Below are 22,664 nucleotides of genomic sequence, written 5' to 3'. Positions count from 1 at the left end.
GCTACAGGTTGAGACCTCATGCCCAGAGGCATCGCGTGCCTCCTCCCTCCGCCCAGTAACTGAGTGCTGCTCTCACAACGCATAACCCCACAGGGAAAACTTGCAACCCCACTGAGGGAAAGGATGGTACCAGGACATGATGTATCCATACTTAGTATTCCTGTAAAGTAATTAAAATAAATAAATATAAAATTATCTTGAAAATAAAAGAAAAAGAAATAGAGGTGCAGGGTATTGGGGGGAGCCCATATGTGAAAAAGGAGAAAGTAAGATCAGGCTAGAGCCTCCATCTACCAGGAAGTCCTGAAACCTGAGAAGGAGAGGAGGAGAAAAAAAAAATGAATAGGCCAGGCTTAGTGGGACACACCTTTAATTCCAGCACTTGGGAGGCAGAGGTGGGAGAATTGCTGTGAATTCAAGGCCACCCTGAGACTACATAGTGAATTCCAGGTCACTCTGGGCTAGAATGAGACCCTACCTCAAAAACAAAACAAAAAGGTGAATTACAGAGTTTTGAGTTGTAACACCTCAGAGGAAGTCCAGGCAGCCCAGGGCAACAACTGCCCAGGATGAGGAGACCAGATCCAGCACACCTTGAACATGGCCTTGGCAGGTAGGCTATTAGACGGTGTCAGCCAACGACGCTCCTCGAAACTGGAACTCTTTTTTTTTTTTTTTTTTTTTTTGAGATAGGGTCTTGTCCATCCAATTTTTTCCCCTCGGTTTTTTAAGATAGGGTCTTGCTCTAGCCCAGGCTATCCTGAAAGTAGTTCCAGGCTACTTTCCAACTCATAGCAATTCTCCTACCTCTGCCTCCCATGTGCTGGGATTAAAGGCATGCGCCACCACCCCTGGCTGAGATAGGGTCTTAATTCTGCAGGCTAAGCTAGACCCAACCTTGTGTGACAATCTTGCTTCTGTCTCGCAGGTGCTAGGATTACAGGTATGAGTCACCACGCCCAGCTGTCACCCATCCTCTTAAGTGGAAGTCCAGATGATTCCTTCTCATGGCTACCACACCTGTGTACCATGAATTAAACTTCTCCCATCAGGGAGCCAAGTACAGGAGAGAAGCACTCACTGTCTATGGTCTACAGCTGTTCCTGACATGTAATTAACAGAGCTGAGTGTGTTTTCTTTCCAAGCATGTGTTAGATTAGGTTTACTAAAAGTGTCAGCTCATTTAGTGACAAATATGTTTTCTTGAAGAGGGGTGGGTGGGAGGTTTTCTCATTTATTTTTCAACCATGGACATATTTAAACTTGCCATAAAGAAGTTACTATAGAAACTGCTCTCAAACTTGCAAGATAAAAAGGTAAAAATTGAGCACTTTGTTGACATATAAATGGTTAGTTTTGGGAGACGACTTTTTGTTTTTTGGTTTTTCGAGATAGGGTTTCACTCTAGCCCAGGTTGACCTGGAATTCACTATATAGTCTCATGGTGGCCTCGAACTCACAGTGATCCTCCTACCTCTGCCTCCTGAGTGCTGGGACATTAAAGGTGTGCACCACCACACCCGATCTTAATAACTTTTTAACAAACTCTGGGGACTGGTTTTTCTGCATCTCTTGAGGGCTCTCTGGAATGAAAGGAAGAACCTTAGTGTTACATTCTAGATGGCCTTGGCACACCATGAAAATGCCACAGGCAACAGTTCTGGATTCAGTGCAGGTACATACAAAGTTGTGTATTGGGTTGAGAAAATGAGACAGTAACATCGTGCTTTGAGGATAACTCTGGAGAAGCTGGGTGTACTGGTGGGAACAAGCATCCGGGACCTGAGCAGGGAAGGTGACTGTTTTGTCCCAAGCCCGTTCTGCAGGTGTACTCTGGACGGGCTAGGTTGAAAGTTAACTTGCTGAGTTCTCATTTATGCAAAGCAGTTCCTCTTATCTCCTTTGGCTATATTCCATCCTTTGAACTTTGGGCTGGGTAGTGGTTTCAACAGGAAACCTACACTTTTTTGAAAGCCCCATTACTCCACCTATTTCTGCACCTCTTTACCCTCCATCTCCACCCTCCGTGCCAACTCCATTGTGTGCTTCTAAGCAACCCAATCTTGGCAAATCTCTGAGCCAGCTTTGTCTTGCTTTCTGCTTTTGGTGCCTCTCTTTCAGCTCCTCCAGCCTGCTTCTCTCAGGGCCTCACTGAACACCCCCGGTCAAAGCTGCGTCCAATAACTAACTGCAACGGGAACAGGAGCGAGGGGTCCTTCGTGACTAGCCGCTATCCGCTTCACTTCTTTATGACTCACTGTTCATCTCTTCCCTTCCCCAGCAATTCTCTTCTTGTAGGTCTCTGCTCACAGCCAGTCCCTTATCATTCCAGCATTAGCCTTTATAAATGCATTCTCCTCAAAGAGCCCCAAAGATTTCCTAATGTTATTTACCTCTGACATCACTGTCCATAACATTATGTTCTTGTTTCTGACAAGCTCATGCTATCCAAAATGAAGTGTTTGATTATGTTCTTCCAACGACCTCTAAGCTCCAAGAGAACTGGGCCCCAGTTTGCAGTCCCCATGCATACCATACTGAAGACGCTCGAAGAATGGTTGCAGACTGGGAAAAAAAACAAACTAACTAAAATTTAAGCACTTCAATGAACATAAGCATTGACAAAAAGAAATAACTGAAAAAGCATCAGTGCCAAGTATTGCAACAAAACCCTGGAAACAACATGGTCTTATGCTTTCAGAACTCATCCTACCAAGCTCTTATATGAGCCACACATGAAATGTACACATGTATGTGTGTGCACATGCATGTGCAGTATGTCTTTCTAGTTTTCCATTAGCTGTGAATTGAGATTCTGAAGCTTTTTTACTACAGTATCTAGTGAGAGCATAAAAATCAAAGGAAGGGCTGGAAATATGGCTTAGTGGTTAAGTACTTGCCTGTGAAGCCTAAGGACCCTGGTTCAAGGCTCGATTCCCCAGGACCCAGGTTAGCCAGATGCACAAGGGGGGGGGCACGTGTCTGGAGTTCGTTTGCAGTAGCTGGTGACCCTGGTGTGCCCATTCTCTCTCTCCCTCTTTCTTTCCCTCTCTCTCTCTCTCTGCCTCTTTCTCTTTGTCTGTTGCTGTCAACTAAATAAATAAACAGTAACAACAACAAAAAATCAAAGGCCACACTAGGTGGCACAAGCCTTTAGTAGCAGCACATGGGAGGCTGAGGTAAGTGGTTCACAGATGAGTACAAGGTCAGCCTGGGCCTCCTTTAACTCCCCTCCTTTAATAATAATAATAAAATCATTGTATCAGAGAATTAGTGAGAAAAGATTTAGAATAAAATTTCATCATTCTACAGGCGTGGACACTTAAGGCCAGAGTTGTAAATATATCTGGACATTTGGAAGCTAAAATGAAGACTACATATGCCAATCATACTCTACAAAATCATTACTAACACCAGAATTTATGTTGGGAAAGAACATGGCTGGGGCTGGAGAGATGGCTTAGCAGTTTAGGCACCCGTCTGCGAAGCCTAAGCACCCATGTTCGATTCCCCAGGACCCATGGAAGCCAGACACACAAGGGGGCGCACGTGTCTGGAGTTCGTTTACAGTGGCTGGAGGCCCTGGCGTGCCCATTCTCTCACTCTCCCTCTTTTTCTGTCAAACAAATAAATATAAAAATATTTTTAAAAATTAATAGTATGGCTGGATCTTACACCTGTGGTTGTGAAACTTTAAGCGCGACTCGAGCGTCCTGGAGGATGCTTAAACACCCTGTGGTCCACACACGCGCACGCGATGTGTCGGACTCTGTAGCGTCAGGACGTGAAAACTACAAGTCCCGGCGTGCCGCGCGCGCGCGCGTGCGCAGCGGGCGGAAAGTCAGGTACTTCCGCTCCACGTAGCGCTTCTGCCGCCGCGTCTCGACGTGTCACCGGCGGCGCGGCGCGGCGGCTGTGTCTAGGGCAGGAGCCGAGCGAGGAGGGGGAGATCTCGGCGACGGCTGCAGCGGCGGCGACGGCGACGGCAACGGCGACGACCCGGGCCTGGACTTGCCCCGGCGCGGAGGCGTCCCGGGGTCCGTGCGGAGCGGCAGCGGCGAGCGGGCGGGCGGCGCGGCGCGGGCACCATGTTGAACATGTGGAAGGTGCGGGAGCTGGTGGACAAAGCGTGAGTATCGGCCGCGGACTGGGGTGCGGGGACCGTTTGGCCGAGGCCCACGCGGGGTCGTGGGGGACGGACGCCCGGCCTGCGTGGGTCGTACGCGTCACGCCCCCTCCGCCACCCCCGTCCCCGGGCCCGCAGCCTCATCATGGCGGCCCCGGCTCGCTGCCGGCCGGGCCCTGGTCTCTCCCTCGGTGGGCGACGTGGATGGGGCCCGAGCCCTCCTGGCTCCGAGCACGCTCACGTCCTCCTCCCGGGACGTCCCCCCACGGCCCTGCCCCGGGCCCTGCGTGCGGGTCTCTGGCCCGAGCAAGACGCCCCCTCCCCTCCTGCCCTGCGCGCTGACCCCCCCCCCCCAGCCCGGCCCCCTGGGCACCGGGAAGGTTCAGGGTAGGGGACGCGCGATGGCTCGCTGTGCTCCTCGGGTGTGTTGGGAGAAGGACCAGAGGCCTGGCCAGGGGAATGTCTTCTACCCTTGCCGGACTCCCGATTCCTGATGGACCTGAAGTGTGGGACGGACTGGGTGGTAGGTGTAACAAGTGTCCATTGTGGTCAGGTAGAGGTTGCCCAAGAAAGGACTCACCCTTTTTGGGTTGCTGACACTAGCGAAAGTAAGGTGACCCGGAGAACTTGTTGTGATTCGCTTCCTCTAACTTTGCCACCGCACTTGTTTAGGGTGGACCGCTTATTCCATTCGTTTTTAGTTTAGCTTTTTTAAATTTTTCCCTCCTAAAGACAAATAACCCAGGTTTATATCCAGTTGACCTACTTTTAACTTTCTTGACAGGTAAAATGACAAAGAGTTGGCTCCTTTTAATATTGAAGTACATTTCATGTCTCAAGACACTAGGAAAAACGCTAACACCTTAGTTGAGCTTATGAGAAATATAAGATCTAAAATGCCAGCAGGAAACAAAAGTTTAAAATTTTAACCAGTCCGCTTCCTTTTGGGTTTGACTGATTATGCAATTAAGTGTGGTAAGAAATACAATGCACTTTGTGTCACCCACCTAATCTAAAACCAGGAAGTGTGGATGTCAAACTTTTCCTTCATCCTGGGAAACAAAACAACTTATGGTGGCTTGGGTAAGCCTGACATAGATAGAGTTTGGCTGTATTTTCAAATTTGCTTTGCTACCAAGCAGGTGGGCAGCAGACCACCTGAAGTTTCAGACCCTGCAGAGTGAGGTTCAAGCTAGATCACCTTCTTAGGCAAGTTGCTTGACTTTGCAATACTTCAGTTTTCTTTGGCGTAGAAAGAAAGTAATTACATTTAGCTTAGGATGTTGATAGGACCGAGGGCTTCATATATATGTATATCCATACACTTCTGAGTGATAGCAGTGTTCTGCATTGGAATTGAGACAGACCTTATGGAGAAGCTTCATGCTTAAGAAGATACGCTTTCATAATTTTCCTGTTATTCACTTGACCATTGAAACCCTTAGGTTACTTATGTGGGGCTGTTCTCCTGCTTATAAACTCTTGGTTTTGTTTGCCATCAAAGAGAAATAATGATTCCATTACTAATCTGTGTTCATTGGCTGTTTATTATTTTGATAAGGAGTAGAATACCAACTTAGTTTTTTGTTTTGTTTTGTTGTTTGAGCCTCACTCTTGCCCAGGTTGACCTGGAATTCACTATGTAGTCTCAGGGTGCTCTTGAACTCAGGGTAAATTTCCTACCTCTCTCCCAAGTGCTGGGATTAAAGGCATAACCACCACAGCCAGCTAACTTAAATAGGTTTAAAAGTGAGACATCTCTAGAAAACGACCTCTTTATAAGCAAAAGATAAGAAAAGCAAGCCATTAGAAACACTTTTTTAAGAGGACCTCATTTGTGGTACTTTTGAAGAGGCTTCATGTTTTTCAGCACACAGAAATGACTCCTGCTTTGGTAGTTCATTTCATATTTGTCATTATCACCATGCTGCAAATCTTCACCTTAAATGTGCTGTGTAAATAGTTACTAACTCGTCTAGTGGGTGAACTGACAGTGGAAAAATGACTTCTGGTTTTCTTTTCACTTCTCATCTTAGATGATAGACTCAAACCAGGTTATGAAGAACATCTGAGAAAGTGTTCACCAGGGCCTTTTCAGGCTTAAGGAGGTATCTGTCTTATTGAGACTAGAATGTGAGGTGGTTGTACTGAGGACTCGGGATTCAGTTTTCATTTTGCTCTGGCAGGAAGAGAAAAGGTACTTCCTCCCGAACATAAGCATCTTAAGAGCATGTGCTACAACACCGTGACTCTTTGTACTATGCACTAAAAATGCCATCCTGGGGGCTTAGCGGTTAAGGCGTTTGCCTGCAAAGCCAAAGTACACCAGTTCGACTCTCCAGGACTCACGTAAGCCAGGTGCACAAGGGGCGCATTCATCTGGAGTTCGTTTGCAGTGGCTGGAGGCCCTGGCGCACTCATATTCTCGCTCTCTTGCTCTCTCCCTCTCTCTTTCTCTTTCTCTCTTTCTCTTTCCCTGTTTTCTCAAATAAATATTAAAAATGCCATCCTGGAGGTGAAACAGCCCAGAGGATGGCTGCTGGATAAAATGATGAGGTAATGGGCCAGTGATGGAGTGATGAAGCGACTGAGGGCCGCTCCGCTAGCTGTGTTGACAGAGTGATTTGATAGACGGCTGGGGAGAGGGTTTGGAGAAGACACGACCTTATGAACCGGCTGTATGTATGACTTGAGGCAGAATTACATGTCTCCAGGCTTTCGGCTCCTTATGTGTACAGTAAGTACCTTAACCACTAAGCCATCTCTCCAGGCCCCTCCCCCCCCTTTTTTTTTCCTAGGTGGGATTTTGCTCTAGCCCAGAACTGAAGAGCTGACCTGAAATTTATTATGTAGTCTCAGGGTAGCCCCGAATTCACAGCAGTCCTCCTACCTCTGCCTCCTGGGTGCTGGGATTAAAGACATGTGCCACCTCACCTGGCTGCAGATAAGTTTTAGAAGGCAGTAAAGGAGGGCTGCTCTTTTTTTTTTTTTTTTTTTTTTTAAATAATAGTGATTAGGGGCTGGGGATCTATAGCTCACTGGTAGAATGCCTGTATAGCATGCACACGACCCTGGTTTCAGTCCCCAGCACTGCAAAAATTAAAGCTAATTTTCATTAAAGCCTGGCATGGTGGCACACACTCGTAATCCCAGCACTTGGGAGATGGAGACAGGAGCATGAGGAGTTCAAGGGCATCTTCAGCTAGTTTGAGTCCAGCCAGGTCTAAATAAGACTGTCTCAAAAATACAAAGAAAAAAACAGAAATGGTAACCAGAGTTGGTAGAGTGCTTGCCTAGTATGAATGCAAGGCTCAGGTTCAACCCCTAATGCTGGGAAAATAAACTAGGAAAAAAGATACTATTGTTATATTTAAGTGTTTTAAGCAATAAATACAGCCAGTGTCTCAGGAAAACTGGGACTTTTTGTATGTATATATGTGCCTACCCAGTGATTCTTTGAAAGGAAAAGGCGCTTTCACAGTGTACCTGTGGAGCTGCTCTCAGACTGTTTGTGGCAGCGGTGGAGGGGCTGGTCCCCATTTGCTGCCCCTCTTGGTGGTGGTGGTGAATGGGTCCAGAGCGCAGAACATTCTGAACTGGGTGAAGCAGCGAGGGCACAAGCCAGTCGTAGCATGGCGTGCCGGCTTCCTCCCACTCCGCAGCGAGCTGCAAGGAACAGCACCCGAGCGGAGCTTAGCACTCGCAGGAGGTGAACTGGAAACTGTAACACTTGCTGGATACATTTCTCTTTCTAGTCCCACACAGTGTGTCCATGTAGAGACCCGTACTTTAGCAAAGATGCGGGGTGGTGTAGATGGAGGCACCACTTTCTGAGTAAGCCCAACCAGCCCTTCCCTTTCCTTCAGGGCCGATGTGATTCATCTGCAGCCCTTCCATGGTAGTGGCTCAGATGACCCTGGCCAGTGTCCTGAGACATCTGCTCTAGATTAAAGTGCCTCTCCGGCTAGCTCTTGTCTTTGCTGCGTGGAGCTGGATTTTGGTTCTTAGATTTAGCTAATGTAATAGCTATAGGAACTGCTGTTGAGTTTAACTGACTATGCTGGGAGAAACTTGAGCTGTTTGCAACTGATGATGCATTTATTACATTTTGCTTAGTTCTTGAAAAGTGCAAAGAGTACATATCTTTAAGGGAGCTTTGCTACTACGATTCTGCTCCTTATGAGGAGGATGGGGTTTCTGCTTCCCTTCCGGTTCCCTCCTTCCTGTGTTCTTTCTCATACCAGTAAATCTCTCTCTCTCACTTCCTGGCCACCAAGGAAAGACACAAGATGATTGCCAGCTCTCTAATCTTCTCCAAACAACGTCGCCAAACAGTGTTGCTTTGAACTAGTTGTAGTCATGGTGGCACGTGCCTTCAGTCCCAGCACTCTGGAGGCAGAGGAAGGAAGATTGCTATGAGGTTCCAGGTCAGCCTGGGCTAGAATGAGATCCTACCTCCACTAACAAACAAAAAAGTTTAATTCCAAAGAAAGATGATTTTCTGAAGTTTAAATTAGTATATTTAACACTTTAAAAAATATTTTATTTTTATTTATTTGACAGAGAAAGAGAGAATGGGTGCAACAGGGCTTCTAGACACTACAAATGAATGCCAGACACATGCATCCCCTTGAGCATCTGGCTAACATGGGTCCTGGGAAATCGAATCTGGGTCCTTTGGCTTTGTCAGCAAACACCGTAACTGCTAAGCCATCCCTCCAGCTCATATTTAACACTTTTTAAAAACTTTTTATTGGGTTGGAGAGATGCTTAGTGGTTAAGGCATTTGCCTGCAAAGTGTAAGGACCCAGGTTTGGCTACCCAGTACCCATGTAAGCCAAATGCACAAGGTGGCACATGTGTCTGGAGTTCGTTTGCAATGGCTAGAAGCCCTGGTGTGCCCATTCTCTCTTTCTCTTTCACTTTTTCTTTCTCAAATAAATAAAATTAAAATTAAAACTTTTTATTGACATCTTCCATACATATAGACAGCATGCTTATAATCCTCTCCCACCATCCTTGCTTTTCCCTGCCCAATTCCCTTTCCACTACATACCTAATTCTTTCCAACTAGACTCTTCTATTTGGATGTCATAATTTTTTTTCTTGTTATGCAGGTCTTACTTACTTAGTACTCTTTTTAAAAAAAAAAAAACATATTTATTTATTTATTTGGGAAAGAGGTAAAGAGAGAATTAGCGTGTCAGGGCCTCCAGCCAGTGTAAACGAATTCCAGACACATGAGAATGTGGGTACTGAGGAATTGAACCTGGGTCCTTAGGCGTTGCGGGAAAAGCTCCGTAACCACCAAGCCATCTCTCCAACGTGAGTCCTTGTTTTTTTAGATTTTTTGAGGTAGGGTCTCATTCTAGCTCAGGCTGACCTGGAATTCACTATGGAGTCTCAGGGTGGCCTCGAACTCACAGTGGTCCTCCTACCTCTGCCTCCCACATGCTGGGATTAAAGGTGTGTGCCACCACACCTGGCCCTTTTTTTTTTTTAAAGCACTTAACTGCCTCAACATTTTCCTGTGCCATTTAATTTCAGCTTACAAGTTGTTTTTCATGTGTTTACTAATGAGTTCACTAAAAGTACTTAACTATTCTTCATTAAGAACCCTTTGCTTGGGCTGGGGAGATGGCTTAGCTGTTAAGCGCTTGCCTGTGAAGCCTGAGGACCCCGGTTCAAGGTTCAATTCCCCAGGACCCACGTTAGCCAGCTGCACAAGGGGGCACATGCATCTGGAGGTCCTGGCACACCCAATCTCTCTCTCTGCCTCTTTCTGTGCCTGTCTGTTGCTCTCAAATAAATAAAAATAAACAAAAAAATTTTTAAAAAAGAACCCTTTACTAATATTCCTTGTTTTTACTATATGGCTTCACAGTTGAGTCTTTGCATCATTATTTTTTAAATATATTTATTTATTCGAGAGAAAGAGAGAGGGTAAGGAAGGGAACAGAGAGAGAAAATGAAAGCATGGCCGAGCCACAGCCTCCTGCCACTGCAGACAAACTCCTAAACACATGTGCCATTTTGTGCATCTGGCTTTACATGGGTACTGAGGAATCAAGCCTAGACCAGCAGGCTTCACAAGCGTCTTTATGACTGAGCCATCTCCCCAGCCTTTGAATTAGTTTTTGTGGGTTTTTAAAAAAATATTTTTTAAAATTTTATTTATGAGAGAGAGAGAATGGGGCACCATGGCCTCTAGCCACTGCAAAAGAACTCCAGATGCATGTGCTACTTTGTGCATCTGGTTTATATGGGTACTGGGGCATCAAGCCTGGTTCCTTAGGATTCAAAGGCTTAACTGCTAAGCCATCTCCAGCCCTGTGGGGCTTTTTTTTCCCCCTTCAAGGTAGGCTCTCACTCTAACTCAGGCTGACCTGGTATCACTATGTAGTCTTAGAGTATCCTTGAACTCACAGCAATCCTCCTACCTTAACTTCTGTCTCTGCCTCCCCAGCGCTAGGATTAAAGGTGTGCACCACCACGCCCAGCTTGGGGCTTTTTAAAATTGTTGTTTTCAAGGTAGGGTGTCTAGCTCAGGCTGACATGGCTCTCACTCTGTAGTCCCAGGCTGGCCTTGAACTCATGGCAGTCCTCCCACTTCTGCCTCCCAAATGCTGGGATTAAGGTGTGCATCATCATGCCTGGCTTTATTAGTTTTTAAAATATTTTATTTATTCATTTGACGAAGAGAATGAGAATGAATGGGCATGTCACTATCACTCTAACCACTACAAACGAGCTCCAAACATATGGGCCACCTGGTGCATCTGGCCTACATGGGTACTGGAGGATCGAATATTACTCTCTAACTAATTACTGTATTTGATGTTGAATTTAATAATCTATGTAATTTAATATATCGTGTATTTAATGATAGTCTTGTATTATATTTTCCTATTTGTTTACAATGTTTAATAATTCCTTTGAGACAAAGGAAAGGTGGGTCTGAGGATGTTGCTCGGCTGGTACAGTGCCTGCCAGGCATGCGCACAGCCCTGGGTCCATCTCCAACACAGCAGGCACCTAGTTGTGCACATCTGTAAGCCCAGCCCTGGGGAGGTGAGGCAGGCAGGCCAGAAGGTCAAAATTATCCTTAGCCACATAGTGAGTTCAAGGCCATCTTGAGCAACAAGGCCTTTTAAAAAAAATTATGTGTGTGAGAGAGAATGAGTGTGCCAAGGTCTCTAGACACTGCAAACAAACTCGAGACATATGGACCACCATGTGCATCTGGCTTACATGGATTCTGGGGAATGGAACCTGGGACCTTGGGGTTAGCCACTAAGCCATCTCTCCAGCCCATGAGGCCCTATTTTACCTCCCCTTTCAAGAGTAATTCAGTGTTTGAGAGAAAAGATAACACTGTTTCCAGGTATGTGAGAACTGTGTCTTAATCTATGAACACATTATTTTCAGTGGACATTCTTTCCTGCAATGTTTCTTGCTGTTTCTAAGTGTGTAATATGCTGTGGTATATGTACATGTGTGTGCCATTGTGTAACGTACTGTGTGTGTGTGGTGTATGTACATGCATGTGCCGGTGTGTCATGTGCTGTGGTGTGTGTACATGCATGTGCCGGTGTGTCATGTGCTGTGGTGTGTGTACAATCATGTGCCGGTGTGTCATGTGATATGTGTGTGTGTGGTGTATGTACATGCATGTGCCCGTGCACTGCCCTCTGGTGGGATGTGCTCACTTTTAGTGACCAGAGGGGAACATCTGGCTCCATCACCCTTCTGCCGGTTCTTACTTGAGATGGAGTCTTAGTGTTGCTGATTCGGGAGCTGACAGTTTTTTCAGCAGTTATCCAGTGTCTGCTCCCACAGGACGGAAGTTAGCAGACATGTGTGGCCACACCTAACTGTTTATGTAGGTCTGGGGATTGAGCTCCAGTGCTTTCTCAGGCCCTCATGCTTGTACAGCGCGCTTGCCAGCACCCTTCCTTTTAAGAGTCTCCTTGTATAGCCCAGGCTGACCTGGAGCTTGCTTTGTAGCCCAGGCTGGCCTCTTAAGTCTAGATCCTCTTGCTTCAGCTTCCTTCTTCCCCCAGAGTGCTGGTGTGTGCCATAATATTCAGTTCTCCTGAAATTTTTTTTTTTTTTTTTTTTTTTGGTTTTTTGAGGTAGGGTCTCACTCTAGCCCAGGCTGACCTGGAATTCACTATGGAGTTTCAGGGTGGCCTTGAACTCACGGCAATCCTTCTATCTCTGCCTCCCGAGTGCTGGGATTAAAGGCATGAGCCACCACACCCGACTTTCTCCTGAAACTCTTGAACTCAGTGAACACTTTCGCTACAGACAGCAGAGCCCATTTGCACTCCTGAGTCGTGGGCACAGGTGCTACTTTTACCTAATCCTAGGTGCCTTCACTTCAACATTGTAAAGTGCATTGCAGAATAGTCTTTGGAAAGATGCACTGCAGTTTCCACTGCCAGTTCTTAATGGTATTTCGTTAGCTTGTTTTATATTTTAAGATTTAAAAAATGTTGCTAATACAAACATTTCTTCTAAAACATAAAACGTTGTTATGAATGCAACAACTGGAGCGGACACTTGATCCGTAAACTGGGCAGTATTGCAGGAGAAAAAGAACCCTGCCAAGGCGGTGCTGAGCTGGTGCTCTTTCGGTGAGTGGAAGCGCAGTGCGGAGCGGGCCTGCCAGCTTTTCTTCCCAGTTGTCCAGTTGCCACAGAGCCTTTGCCTCACTGGGGCCCCTTTGCTTAAAGGTAAAATACAGGTAAAAGAGCACAGTACATTCCCAGGTTGGAGCCAGAATATAGATAGCTATCTGGACTTGTAGATGGATTAAACTATTAAAGTACTAAACATAGGGATTTTTGTTCATGCATACCAGTAGGCGTGTGTCTTGTAGCTCACTTCAGGTTCCCAGTTATTTTAGAATGTCTTTTAACAATGTTTTTCTTTAGTTTTGTAAGTCTAGAAAAATATTTAAATATTGTATGTGATTCTGATAGAACTAATTTTTATAACTTTTTTTTGAGACAGTGTCTTAGCTAAGGCTGACCTCAAACTTCCTGTGTAGCCAAGATTGACTGTGAGCTCTCGTCCTTCTTTTTGTTTCTATTCCCCTTCTTATCCCCCGCGCCACACACACACATAGGGTCTCAGCCCAGGATGACCCAGAACTCACTATGTAATCTCAGGCTGGCCTCAAACTCATGGCAATCCTCCTACCTTTGCCTCCCAGGTGCTGGGATTAAAGGCATATGCCACCATGCCCAGCTGAGCTCTGATTCTTCTGCCCTCTACCTCCCAAAGTGCTCTGCTGAAGGCATGTACCACCAGAGAAGGGAGTCCAGGGATTCATGTGTGCTAGGCAGGCACTCTTCCAACTGAGGTACATCCCCAAACCAAATTTTTATAACTTTCACACAACACCCCCCTTACTTGGTAAATGCACATACTTGTACATGTAGTATTTCCTTCCGTTCTTATCTAAGTAGCTGTCTCTTCACCTGCATTGTGTGTTCAGTTTCTTGTTTCTGTGACATTTGTTTTCGTACATTCTTTTTTATTTTTTCTATTTTTTAAATTTTGTTTTTATTATTTATTTATTTGAGAGTGACAGAGAAAGAGGCAGAGAGAGAGAGAATGGGTGCACCAGGGCCTCAGACCACTGCAAACAAACTCCAGATGCATGCACCCCCTTGTGCATCTGGCTAACATGGGTCCTGGGGAATCAAGCCTCAAACTGGGGTCCTTAGGCTTCACAGGCAAGCACTTAACCATTAAGCCATCTCTCCAGCCCTGTTTTCGTACATTCTTAACAACTTAACACAGACAAGCACACTGGCTTTTCTATTGATTTTTCTGATATCCATTATTTATTTTCCATTTGTTTTGGTTTATTTATTTATTTACTTATTTGAGAGAGACAGTAAAAGAGAGAGAGGCAGGTAGAGAGAGAGAATGTGGGTGCTTTAGGGTCTTCAGCCACTGCAAAAGAATTCTAGACACATGCACTACCTTGTGTATCTGGCATACGTGGGTACTGGGGGATCCAATCTGGGTCCTTCAGCTTTGCAGGCAAGTGCCTTAACTGCTCAGCCATCTCTCCAGCCTTGTTTGTTAGCTTTTGATCAGGGCCTTTATATATCTTAGGCTGGTGGTTGCCATCCTCCTGCCTCAGCTTTTCATGAATGACTAGGATTACAGGTGTTTACCACCATGCCTGATTGTTAAAAAAATGACACAAGGTTGTTTGGATAAAACTACTTGTTAGTTGCAGTTAAGCACCTAAATAATCATGGTAGCCTGCTGTGTCTAGCTTAGAAGTTTTATACTAATTGAGCTTTTGCGGCCGAAGGGTCACAAGTTGGCTAGCCTGCACTACATAGTGAGTCAGGTCTGCCCAGAATCCTCTCTATTCTGGCTGTTTGCTACCTTTGACTCATTGCCCATCATTTCCCTGGTCCTCTCACTATGTGTTCATCAAGCCTCCGGTATTCGGTGGCTTGTTTTCATGCCCTCGTGCCCGCTGTCCTCTGCAGCTGTCTGATTGTCGTCCAGCTGTTTTATTGCTAACTACAGAACAGCATGTGACACTGAGGCATTTGGTAAATCTTTTTGAATGAATATGTTAAGTTTGGTAAGTTGATATTTGTTATAGAGGATCTTCTTTAAATTGGGATATTTCTAATAGTAAAAACAAATGGTTACTGATCACTTACTTGTTTTGTCCTATGTACTTGAATTCTCTAATGAGGAAGCTGGGTGTGGGAAGTCCGGGAACTTTCCACAGGTAGCACAGCCAGAAAACAGTCTAGATTTAAATCCCAGTGATGTGCCTTGAGGACATACAGTTAATAGTCGTTACTAATCTTCTATAAGAAATCAATTGCATAAACAAAAAAATGGTCTCACTTCTCTATCATAAAAATACGTTTGTAAGTGGAAAATAACTTGGGAAATTTGTAGTGCTTGAGACTCAGAGCCACATTTGGTGAGACTGTTACTCCTTGGTTGTCCGTGCCCTTGTGCAGTATCGTAGGTGTGTGTCAAGTTAGAGGACCCTCCAAGAAAGGGAAACCAAGGTGATAAAGAGACTTCACTGCTACTGTGAAGACGTTCGCAACTGCATTGTGGGCTGTAGCTTTAGTGATTGTGACTAACATCTTCAGCTTCGACATTTTAAAAAATTCTTTGTACACGTGTGTGCGCTAACGCAAGCAGACGTCAGATGCTAGCACCACTTCCTGTGTCCAGCAGTATGTGAGTTGTTGGGGAATTGAAACCAGACAAACAGGCTTTGCAAGCAAGACTTTTTTTTTTTTTCCCCCAAGGTAGGGTCTCTCTCTAGCCCAAATTGACCTGGAACTCTGTAGTCCCAGGCTTGCTTTGCACTCATGGAGATCCTCCTACCTCTGCCTCCCAAGAGCTGGAAACCACTACTATTTAATCCTATGATCTTTACATTGTGGTCAGTTTAATAAGCCTCTAGTGGGCTGGAGGGATGGCTTAGTGGTTAAGGTGTTCGCCTGCAAAGCCAAAGGACTCAGGTTCAGTTCCCCAGGACCCATGTTAGCCAGATGCACAAAGGGGCACACACGTCTGGAGTTCGTTTGCAGTGGTTGGAGTCGCTGTCACACCCATTCTCTCTTCCTCTGTCAAATAAATAAATAAATAGAAATAAAATATATTTAAAAATATGCCAGTGGTGCTGTGTTATATTAATTTGATTTATATACAACTACTAATTTTTTAGAAATATTTTTATTTCAAGGAGAGAATGAGCATGGCATGCCAGGGCCTCCTGCCACTGCAAATAAACTCCAGATGCATGTGCCACTTTGTGCATCTGGTTTTACATGGGCACTGGGAAATTGAACTGAGGCCAGCAGGCTTTACAAGCAAGCATCTTTACCTGTTGAGCCATCTCCCCAGCCCCATCCTAATTTTTTTTATATATTCAAAATTGACCACTTAGAAATACCCTTAGACCCTTATCTACCTGTTGGGGTATGTGATGTGAATAGATTGTTAATATTTAAATGTTACACAATAGCTCAACAAACATTACTGATATCCTTAGTAATCTTAACGATGCTTTGTAAAGGGGGATAGTTAAATCCCTACCCCAAGCCCTGTAGAGTGCTGCACAGTGGTGTGAGGCAGACGTCAGGTTTGGGGGGGGGGCTCTGTGGTGGTGTAAAGCTGCACACAAAGGAGTAGGGCATGCTAGAGGAGAGTGTGCACACGTGGGCACTGAAAGTGCTGCAAAAAAGCAGAGGGCAAACACATCTTGAAGAAGATCCCGTGTTCCGAGCGTGGATTGGCTGAGAATACCATCTGTGCTATTAAACTTGAGGAAAGTCTGTGACATAGGCTTGCTTACGAGATCACCCACGTGGTGGCCGGCACATGCCGTCATAGCAGTGAGTCCTTGCTTATGATCTATCCAACCACGTGTCCCAATGAAATAACTTGGAAGAATAGAATTATTTTGAGAACTTGCCAGCCTTCATGTCAAAAACGTTGAGGATATGGGTTTGAGAAATGGTTGCATGTGAATGTAACTAGACAGAAGTGAGAACATTAAGTGATATACTTAAACTATACTATAAGCCATTGGTGTCCATAAAGATAAAATTTCCATATGCTGTGGCATGTAGGATATTGCCTTTCCTTTTAGAAGAATTATATGACTTTTGTTAAGACCTCAAAATTAGTGCTTTTAGATTTTTCTTCCAAAGGTAAGAGTTTACATTTTAAGTTTTACTTATTTATAGAGAGAGAGAATGAGAATGGTTATGCCAGGGCCTGTAGCCACTGCAAACAAACTCCAGAGACATGTGCCACCTTGTACATCTGGTTTATATAGATCCTGGGGAATTGAACCTGGGTCCTTTGGCTTTGCAGGCAAGCACTTTAACTGCTAAGCCATCTCTCCAGGCCTCATCTTAGTTTTTTAAAACAGGGTCTCATGTAACCTAGGCTGGCTTTGAGCTCACCTAGTAACTAGATGACATTGGACTCCTGATTCTCCTGCTTCCACTTCCCAGTGCCAAGATTATAGGCATGCACCACTATACCTGACTTTCTTGAGTATGAGCAGCCAAAAATTGACCCCCCCCGTTAATTAATTAAAATTAATTAATTAAAAAACAGGTGTAATCCGGGCATGGTATGCACACCTTTAATCCCAGCACTCAGGAAGCAGAGGTAGGAGGATCACCATGAGTTCGAGGCCACTCTGAGACTACATAATGGATTCCAGGACAGCCTGGGCCAGAGTGAAACCCTGCCCTGAAAAACAAAACAATGACAACAAAGCCAGGTGTGGTGGCGTCTTTAGTCCTAGCACTGGAGAGGCAAAGATAGGGGGATTACTGTGAGTTTGAGGCCATCGTGGGGCTATAAAGTGAGTCAGCCTGAGCTAGAGTAAGACCTTACCTCAAAAAAAATTAATTAAAAAAAATCAAACCATGTCTATTCATTCCGATAATGTCAATACAGTGGTCTCATAGAATGTATTCTTCTCAGTACTGTTTCCTGTAACTGTCTTTTACCTGGAATTGACACACTTCTGTTGTATTCTAGCCTCCTTTAGCTTCTGAATTGTTCGTATGAGCAGCTGATTGTGCAGTGATTGAAATGTCTCAATTACAGCAGCAGCATTCTGATTGGAATGCTATATGCTAGCACTTTATCTAGCAAACAGAAGTGTAAGAATCTTTGAAATTTATGTAAGAATTTAATTTATCTAAAGAAAATCTTGGAATATATTAGGTTAAACATAATTCATTTGAAATACAAAATCTTTTTTTAAATTTTTTTGTTCATTTTTATTTATTTATTTGAGAATGATAGAGAGAGGCAGATAGAGAGAGAGAGAGAATGGGCACGCCAGGGCCTCCAGCCACTGCAAATGAACTCGAGACGCATGCATCTGGCTAACGTGGGTCCTGGGGAATCGAGTCTTGAACTGGGGTCGTTAGGCTTCACAGGCAAGCGCTTAACCGCTAAGCCATCTCTCCAGCCACCCCCCCCCCCCCCCGTTTTTTTTTGAGGTATGGTCCACTCTAGCCCAGGCTGACCTGGAATTCACTATGTAGTCTCAGGGAGACCTCAAACTCACAGCGATCCCTCTGTCAATTAAAAATGCAAGTCTTAGACTGGAGAAATGCCTCAGTGGTTAAAGGCACTTGCTTGTAAAGCCTAATGGCCTGGATTCAATTCCCTAGTACTCATATAAAGCCAGACACACAAGTTACACATGCATCTGGAATTCGTTTGCAGTGACAGGAGGACCTGTGTGCCCATACTTTTTTTCTCTCAAACAAATAAGTAAGTAAATAAATAAATAAATGCAAATGTCAACACTCAGGATACTGCTAAAGCATAAGAGTTGTGGATTCTCACTACACAACCTAGACTGGCCTTGAACTGAGCATCTTCCTCCCTCCACTGAGTGTTGAAATTATTGGCTTGTGCACCATGGCCAATGTAACTATAGTTTCTTAATTTTTTTTAATGGAACAGTTCATGAATTTGTGTGCCATCCTTGCAGAGGGGTCATGCTGATCTTCTCTGCATCATTCTTTTTTAAGCATCTGTGCTGCTGAAGCGAGCACTAGTTTCTTAATTTTGACATTAGACTAGGAGAACTTGAGCCGGGTGTGTCATTGCACATGTAACCATAGCCCTGAAGAGATGGAGACTTGGAAGAGCAGGCTCATCCGTGGTTGGCTACGTTGTAAGTTTGAGGCCAGCCTCAGCAACACGAGTATTTGTCTCAAAAGGCAAACAACAACAAAAAAAAAACGAAGTTGAAAAGCTCAAGAAATTCGTTGGAGGAATGCCACAGTCTCTAAATTTAAAATAGGCAGTACCCTTTTGTCTCCTGAGATTTTGTAAAGAATCATTTGAAAATAGTGAAATATAAGTGATCATGTTTAGATTGAACCTCAAGAATGAATTTTTAGAATACATGGTCATTATAATAGTCTCATTGTGGGGGTGTGGTGCTAATGAGCAAACCTAGGGCCTCTCACACTAAGTGTTTTGTCATTGGGCTGCTCCCCCCACTTCTTAGGTATGTGCATAATGCTCATATGATCTCTAATGAGAAACTCAGATTCAGTGTATATATTGTATCTCAAATGCCCACCTCACCAAGTGTTGTTACATACCTGATAGCTTATCTAGTAATGGTCCTTAATGAATATTTGTTATCTGGATCTCTTGAAGGTTTTTGAGTTGCAAACCAAACTAGGTAGAGAGGCAGGCAAAAAACAGTGCCATACTGTGCACATGCTGTGCGAAGTACCTGAAGCCAGCAGTGCTGAGCAAGGCTGTCCACGTGGAGGGCCCGCAGACATCCTTCGGAGGGTGTGGCGTTTCCCTGAAGATTGAAAAGTGCGGTGCATGGAGGGAGCAAGGGTGCCAAGTGTGCACAGTCAGAACTGCCTGGTGGGGCACCGAAGAGTAGCTCTAGATTTTTCTGTCATTTTTGTGAAATTTGGATTTGTTGTAAGTGGAATAAATGGCTTGTACAGGATTTTAAGAAGCAAGGGAATGAAGTCGCAATTTTGTGGCTTACTCTTGGTTCTGAGTTATATAGTGATCAGCAGGAAAAAGTAGTAGATGGGGCTAATGGTTGCAGTCATGATTTTAACATACCAAGAGAATTATCTCTGAGTGCAAGTCCTCTGTATATCATAAAATGGTTATGTGACCTTTCATGAGATACCTAACCTCTTTGTGCCTCATTTTGTCCTGTAAAATAAACATCTTAAGCCGGGCATGGTGGTGCACACCTTTAATCCCAGCATTTGGGAGGTAAAGGTAGGAGGATCATCTTGAGTTCGAGGCTACCCTGAGACCACATAGTGAATTGCAGGTTAGTGTGGGCTAGAGTGAGGTCATACCTCGAAAAACCACACACACACACAAATAGACATCAAAATAGTACTTAGCTCTTAGAGGTGTTTGGAGGATTAAATAAATTGCAAGTGGCTTAGGCTATTGCCTGCACCATTAGAGTTTTATGTGTTAAAATGGTAAACATTAAATATGGTTGTGCTGTGCAAGAGCATCATATGCCTCTGCTTCTGAGGGAAGGCACAAGAATTAGATCACACAGGCAGCCTTGGCTTCCCATAGCTTTCTAGTAACAGCAAAGCAGAGACCCAGTTCCAATATTTGTACGTAAGTGAATGAGGTCTCAGCCATGCAGTGTGCACACATGTAAGTGGACGAGGTCTCAGCCATGCGATATGCACGCGTGTAAGTGGATGAGGTCTTTAAAAGTGAAATACACCATGGCTTCCCCATCGTGTATGTATGACACTGAGCCACAAGTAGGAGGATGTTTGATGTGTTTTTTAAAAAGTGTGTGTGTGTACAGGCACACATGTGAGTGTACGTGTGGCTGCCAAAAGACAACTTCAGGAGCACTGTCCGTGGCTAGACTGGCTGGCCAGGGAGCCTCCGGAAGCCCGGTCTCCACCTCCCAGAGCTGGGGTTACAAGTGCATGCCACCATACTCTGCTCGTTATGTGGGTGCCGGGAGGGAATGCAAGTCTTGTGCTTGCCAGGCAAGCGCTTTACTAAGTGTCTTTTACTAGTCAGTTCTTAGATGGTTCTGTGGGGCACAAGTCTTACATCAAGTTAACCTTGTAAGGGTTTGCTAGGGATCAGTGAGGTAATTCCAGATGATAGAGTAAATTAATAAATCAGACACTTGCCCCAGATGACCTGGGGTTGGAAGTTTTCCATGAGAGAGAGAATGTGTGTGTATCCCAGGCTGACTTCAAACTTAAATCAGATTGAGCTTCGATCCTCCTGCTGCCACCCTCTCCCAGCTTCAAGCCAGGTATGTGCCACCACACCTCACTTGAATGTGGCACTGAGGCTCATACATAGGACTTACCCATGCATGTTAGGCAAATACTCTACCTACTGAGCAACATGTACCCCTCCCATGAAAGTGTGTGTGCATGTGCATGGGGGGGGGGTGATTCAGATGTCCCTCATAAGCTTATGTGTTCTAAATGTTTGACCCTCAGTCGATGGCAATTTAGAAGTTGGTGCCTCCTGGAGGAGGTATTTTTGGGGGGCGGGCTTATGGGTGTTACAGACAGCTTTCCCTTGTCAGTGCCTGCCACATTCACCTGTTCCTGTTGCCCACCTGATGTTGGCCAGGAGGTGATATCCAGCCTCTGTTCGTGCCACGGTTTCCTCTGTCATCGTGGAGCCTCCCCTCAAGTCTGTAAGCCAGAGTAAGCCCTTTCCTCCTATAAGCTCTTCTGTTGGGTGCTTTGTGCCAGCAGCGTGAAGCTGACCACAGCAGTGGGGGGATGGCAGTGTTTATCCCAGCATGTGCCTGTGTGTTCTTCCGGTTATACACGTCAGTCTCCTCTACGTTGCTTCCCTTCCACTCCCAGTTCCAAGATACTGTTGAGCTCATTTATGTGAAGGATGTCCAACATTGGACTTACGCTAAGTCACATGAGACAAAGAAGGGTCGTGTTGGGCCATTAAGTACACAGGCACTAGTGATGTTGATGAGCAAAAAGTGGTCTGTGAACCATTTCCATGGTATCTGCCAGTATGAGTCTGATCTCCGGCATCGTATAGACCAGGTGTGGTGCATACCTGCAATCGTAGCACTCTGAATACAGAGGCAGGAGCATCAGAAGTTCAAGGTTATCCTCGGCTACATAAAGAATTTGACTTCAGCCTTAGCTACAAGACCCTGTCTCAAAACAAACGAATGAATAAAGGAAAATTAATTGACAGGAAAATAGTAAACTTGAGTCCTTCATACATCAGCTGCCAATGTAACAGGAAGTGGAAGACGGATTATGCAGCACAGCAGGTGATGTGTGAGGCATTCCCAAGGTATGGAAATGCCTTCACAGTCAGTGAGAATACTTCCCTGTCTTCTAAATAGCATGCAGTGCTGTTGTGTGCAGTGATAAATTAAACTTTGTTGATAAGGGCTGCATTTGATGGACCAAGTCACCACAAGCACATCTGATGGCCTAAGGATCCAGGTTCAGTTCCCAGTACCCTGTAAGCCAGACGCACATGGTGGCACATTCGTCTGACATTCATTTGCAGTGGCTGGCATGCGTGTGTGTGCTCTCTGCCTCATAAATAAAAATAAAGTTTTTAAAATTTTTTTGTTTATTTTTATTTATTTATTTGAGAGTGACAGACAGAGAGAGAAAGAGGCAGATAGAGAGAGAATGGGCGCCAGGCCCTCCAGCCACTGCAAAGGAACTCCAGATGCGTGCACCCCTTGTGCATCTGGCTAACATGGGTTCTGGGGAATCGAGCATTGAACTGGGATCCTTAGGCTTCACAGGCAAGTGCTTAACCACTAAGCCATCTCTCCAGCCCCCAAAAAAGTATTTTTTAAGGCAACACAGATGACACTTGAGGACCTGCTAAGTAAATTAGATGGACAGAGACAAATGCCTCATTATCTTGCTCTGTCAGATCTCCCCAAGCTGATGCAATCAAAGCAGAGTAGAATGAATAGTGGGCACCAGAAGCT

General features: G+C 45.0%; 1 protein-coding gene and 1 non-coding gene across 3 annotated transcripts in view; one reads left to right on the top strand and one right to left on the bottom strand.

Moving 5' to 3' along the window:
• Positions 1-4,021: 4,021 nt before the first annotated feature.
• The window catches only part of Clint1 (clathrin interactor 1), a 65,150-nt gene continuing 46,507 nt past the window's right edge, over positions 4,022-22,664 (top strand). The window contains exon 1 of one of the 2 annotated variants that reach the window (XM_004657479.2): positions 4,022-4,129. In XM_004657479.2, the coding sequence (XP_004657536.2) occupies positions 4,089-4,129 (41 nt within the window). In that variant the 5' untranslated portion in view covers positions 4,022-4,088. The remainder of the gene's footprint in view (positions 4,130-22,664) is intronic. The other variant, XM_004657478.2, reaches the window with a different exon arrangement.
• On the bottom strand, positions 18,626-18,732 carry LOC123461882. The gene has a single exon (XR_006637940.1). It is a non-coding gene; the product is annotated as a U6 spliceosomal RNA (small nuclear RNA).

The sequence above is a fragment of the Jaculus jaculus genome, chromosome 6 (assembly GCF_020740685.1).
Source record: "Jaculus jaculus isolate mJacJac1 chromosome 6, mJacJac1.mat.Y.cur, whole genome shotgun sequence".
Taxonomy (NCBI): domain Eukaryota; kingdom Metazoa; phylum Chordata; class Mammalia; order Rodentia; family Dipodidae; genus Jaculus; species Jaculus jaculus.
The sequence above is the reverse complement of the archived record's forward strand: the minus strand, read 5'-3'. Positions and strand labels throughout refer to the sequence as shown.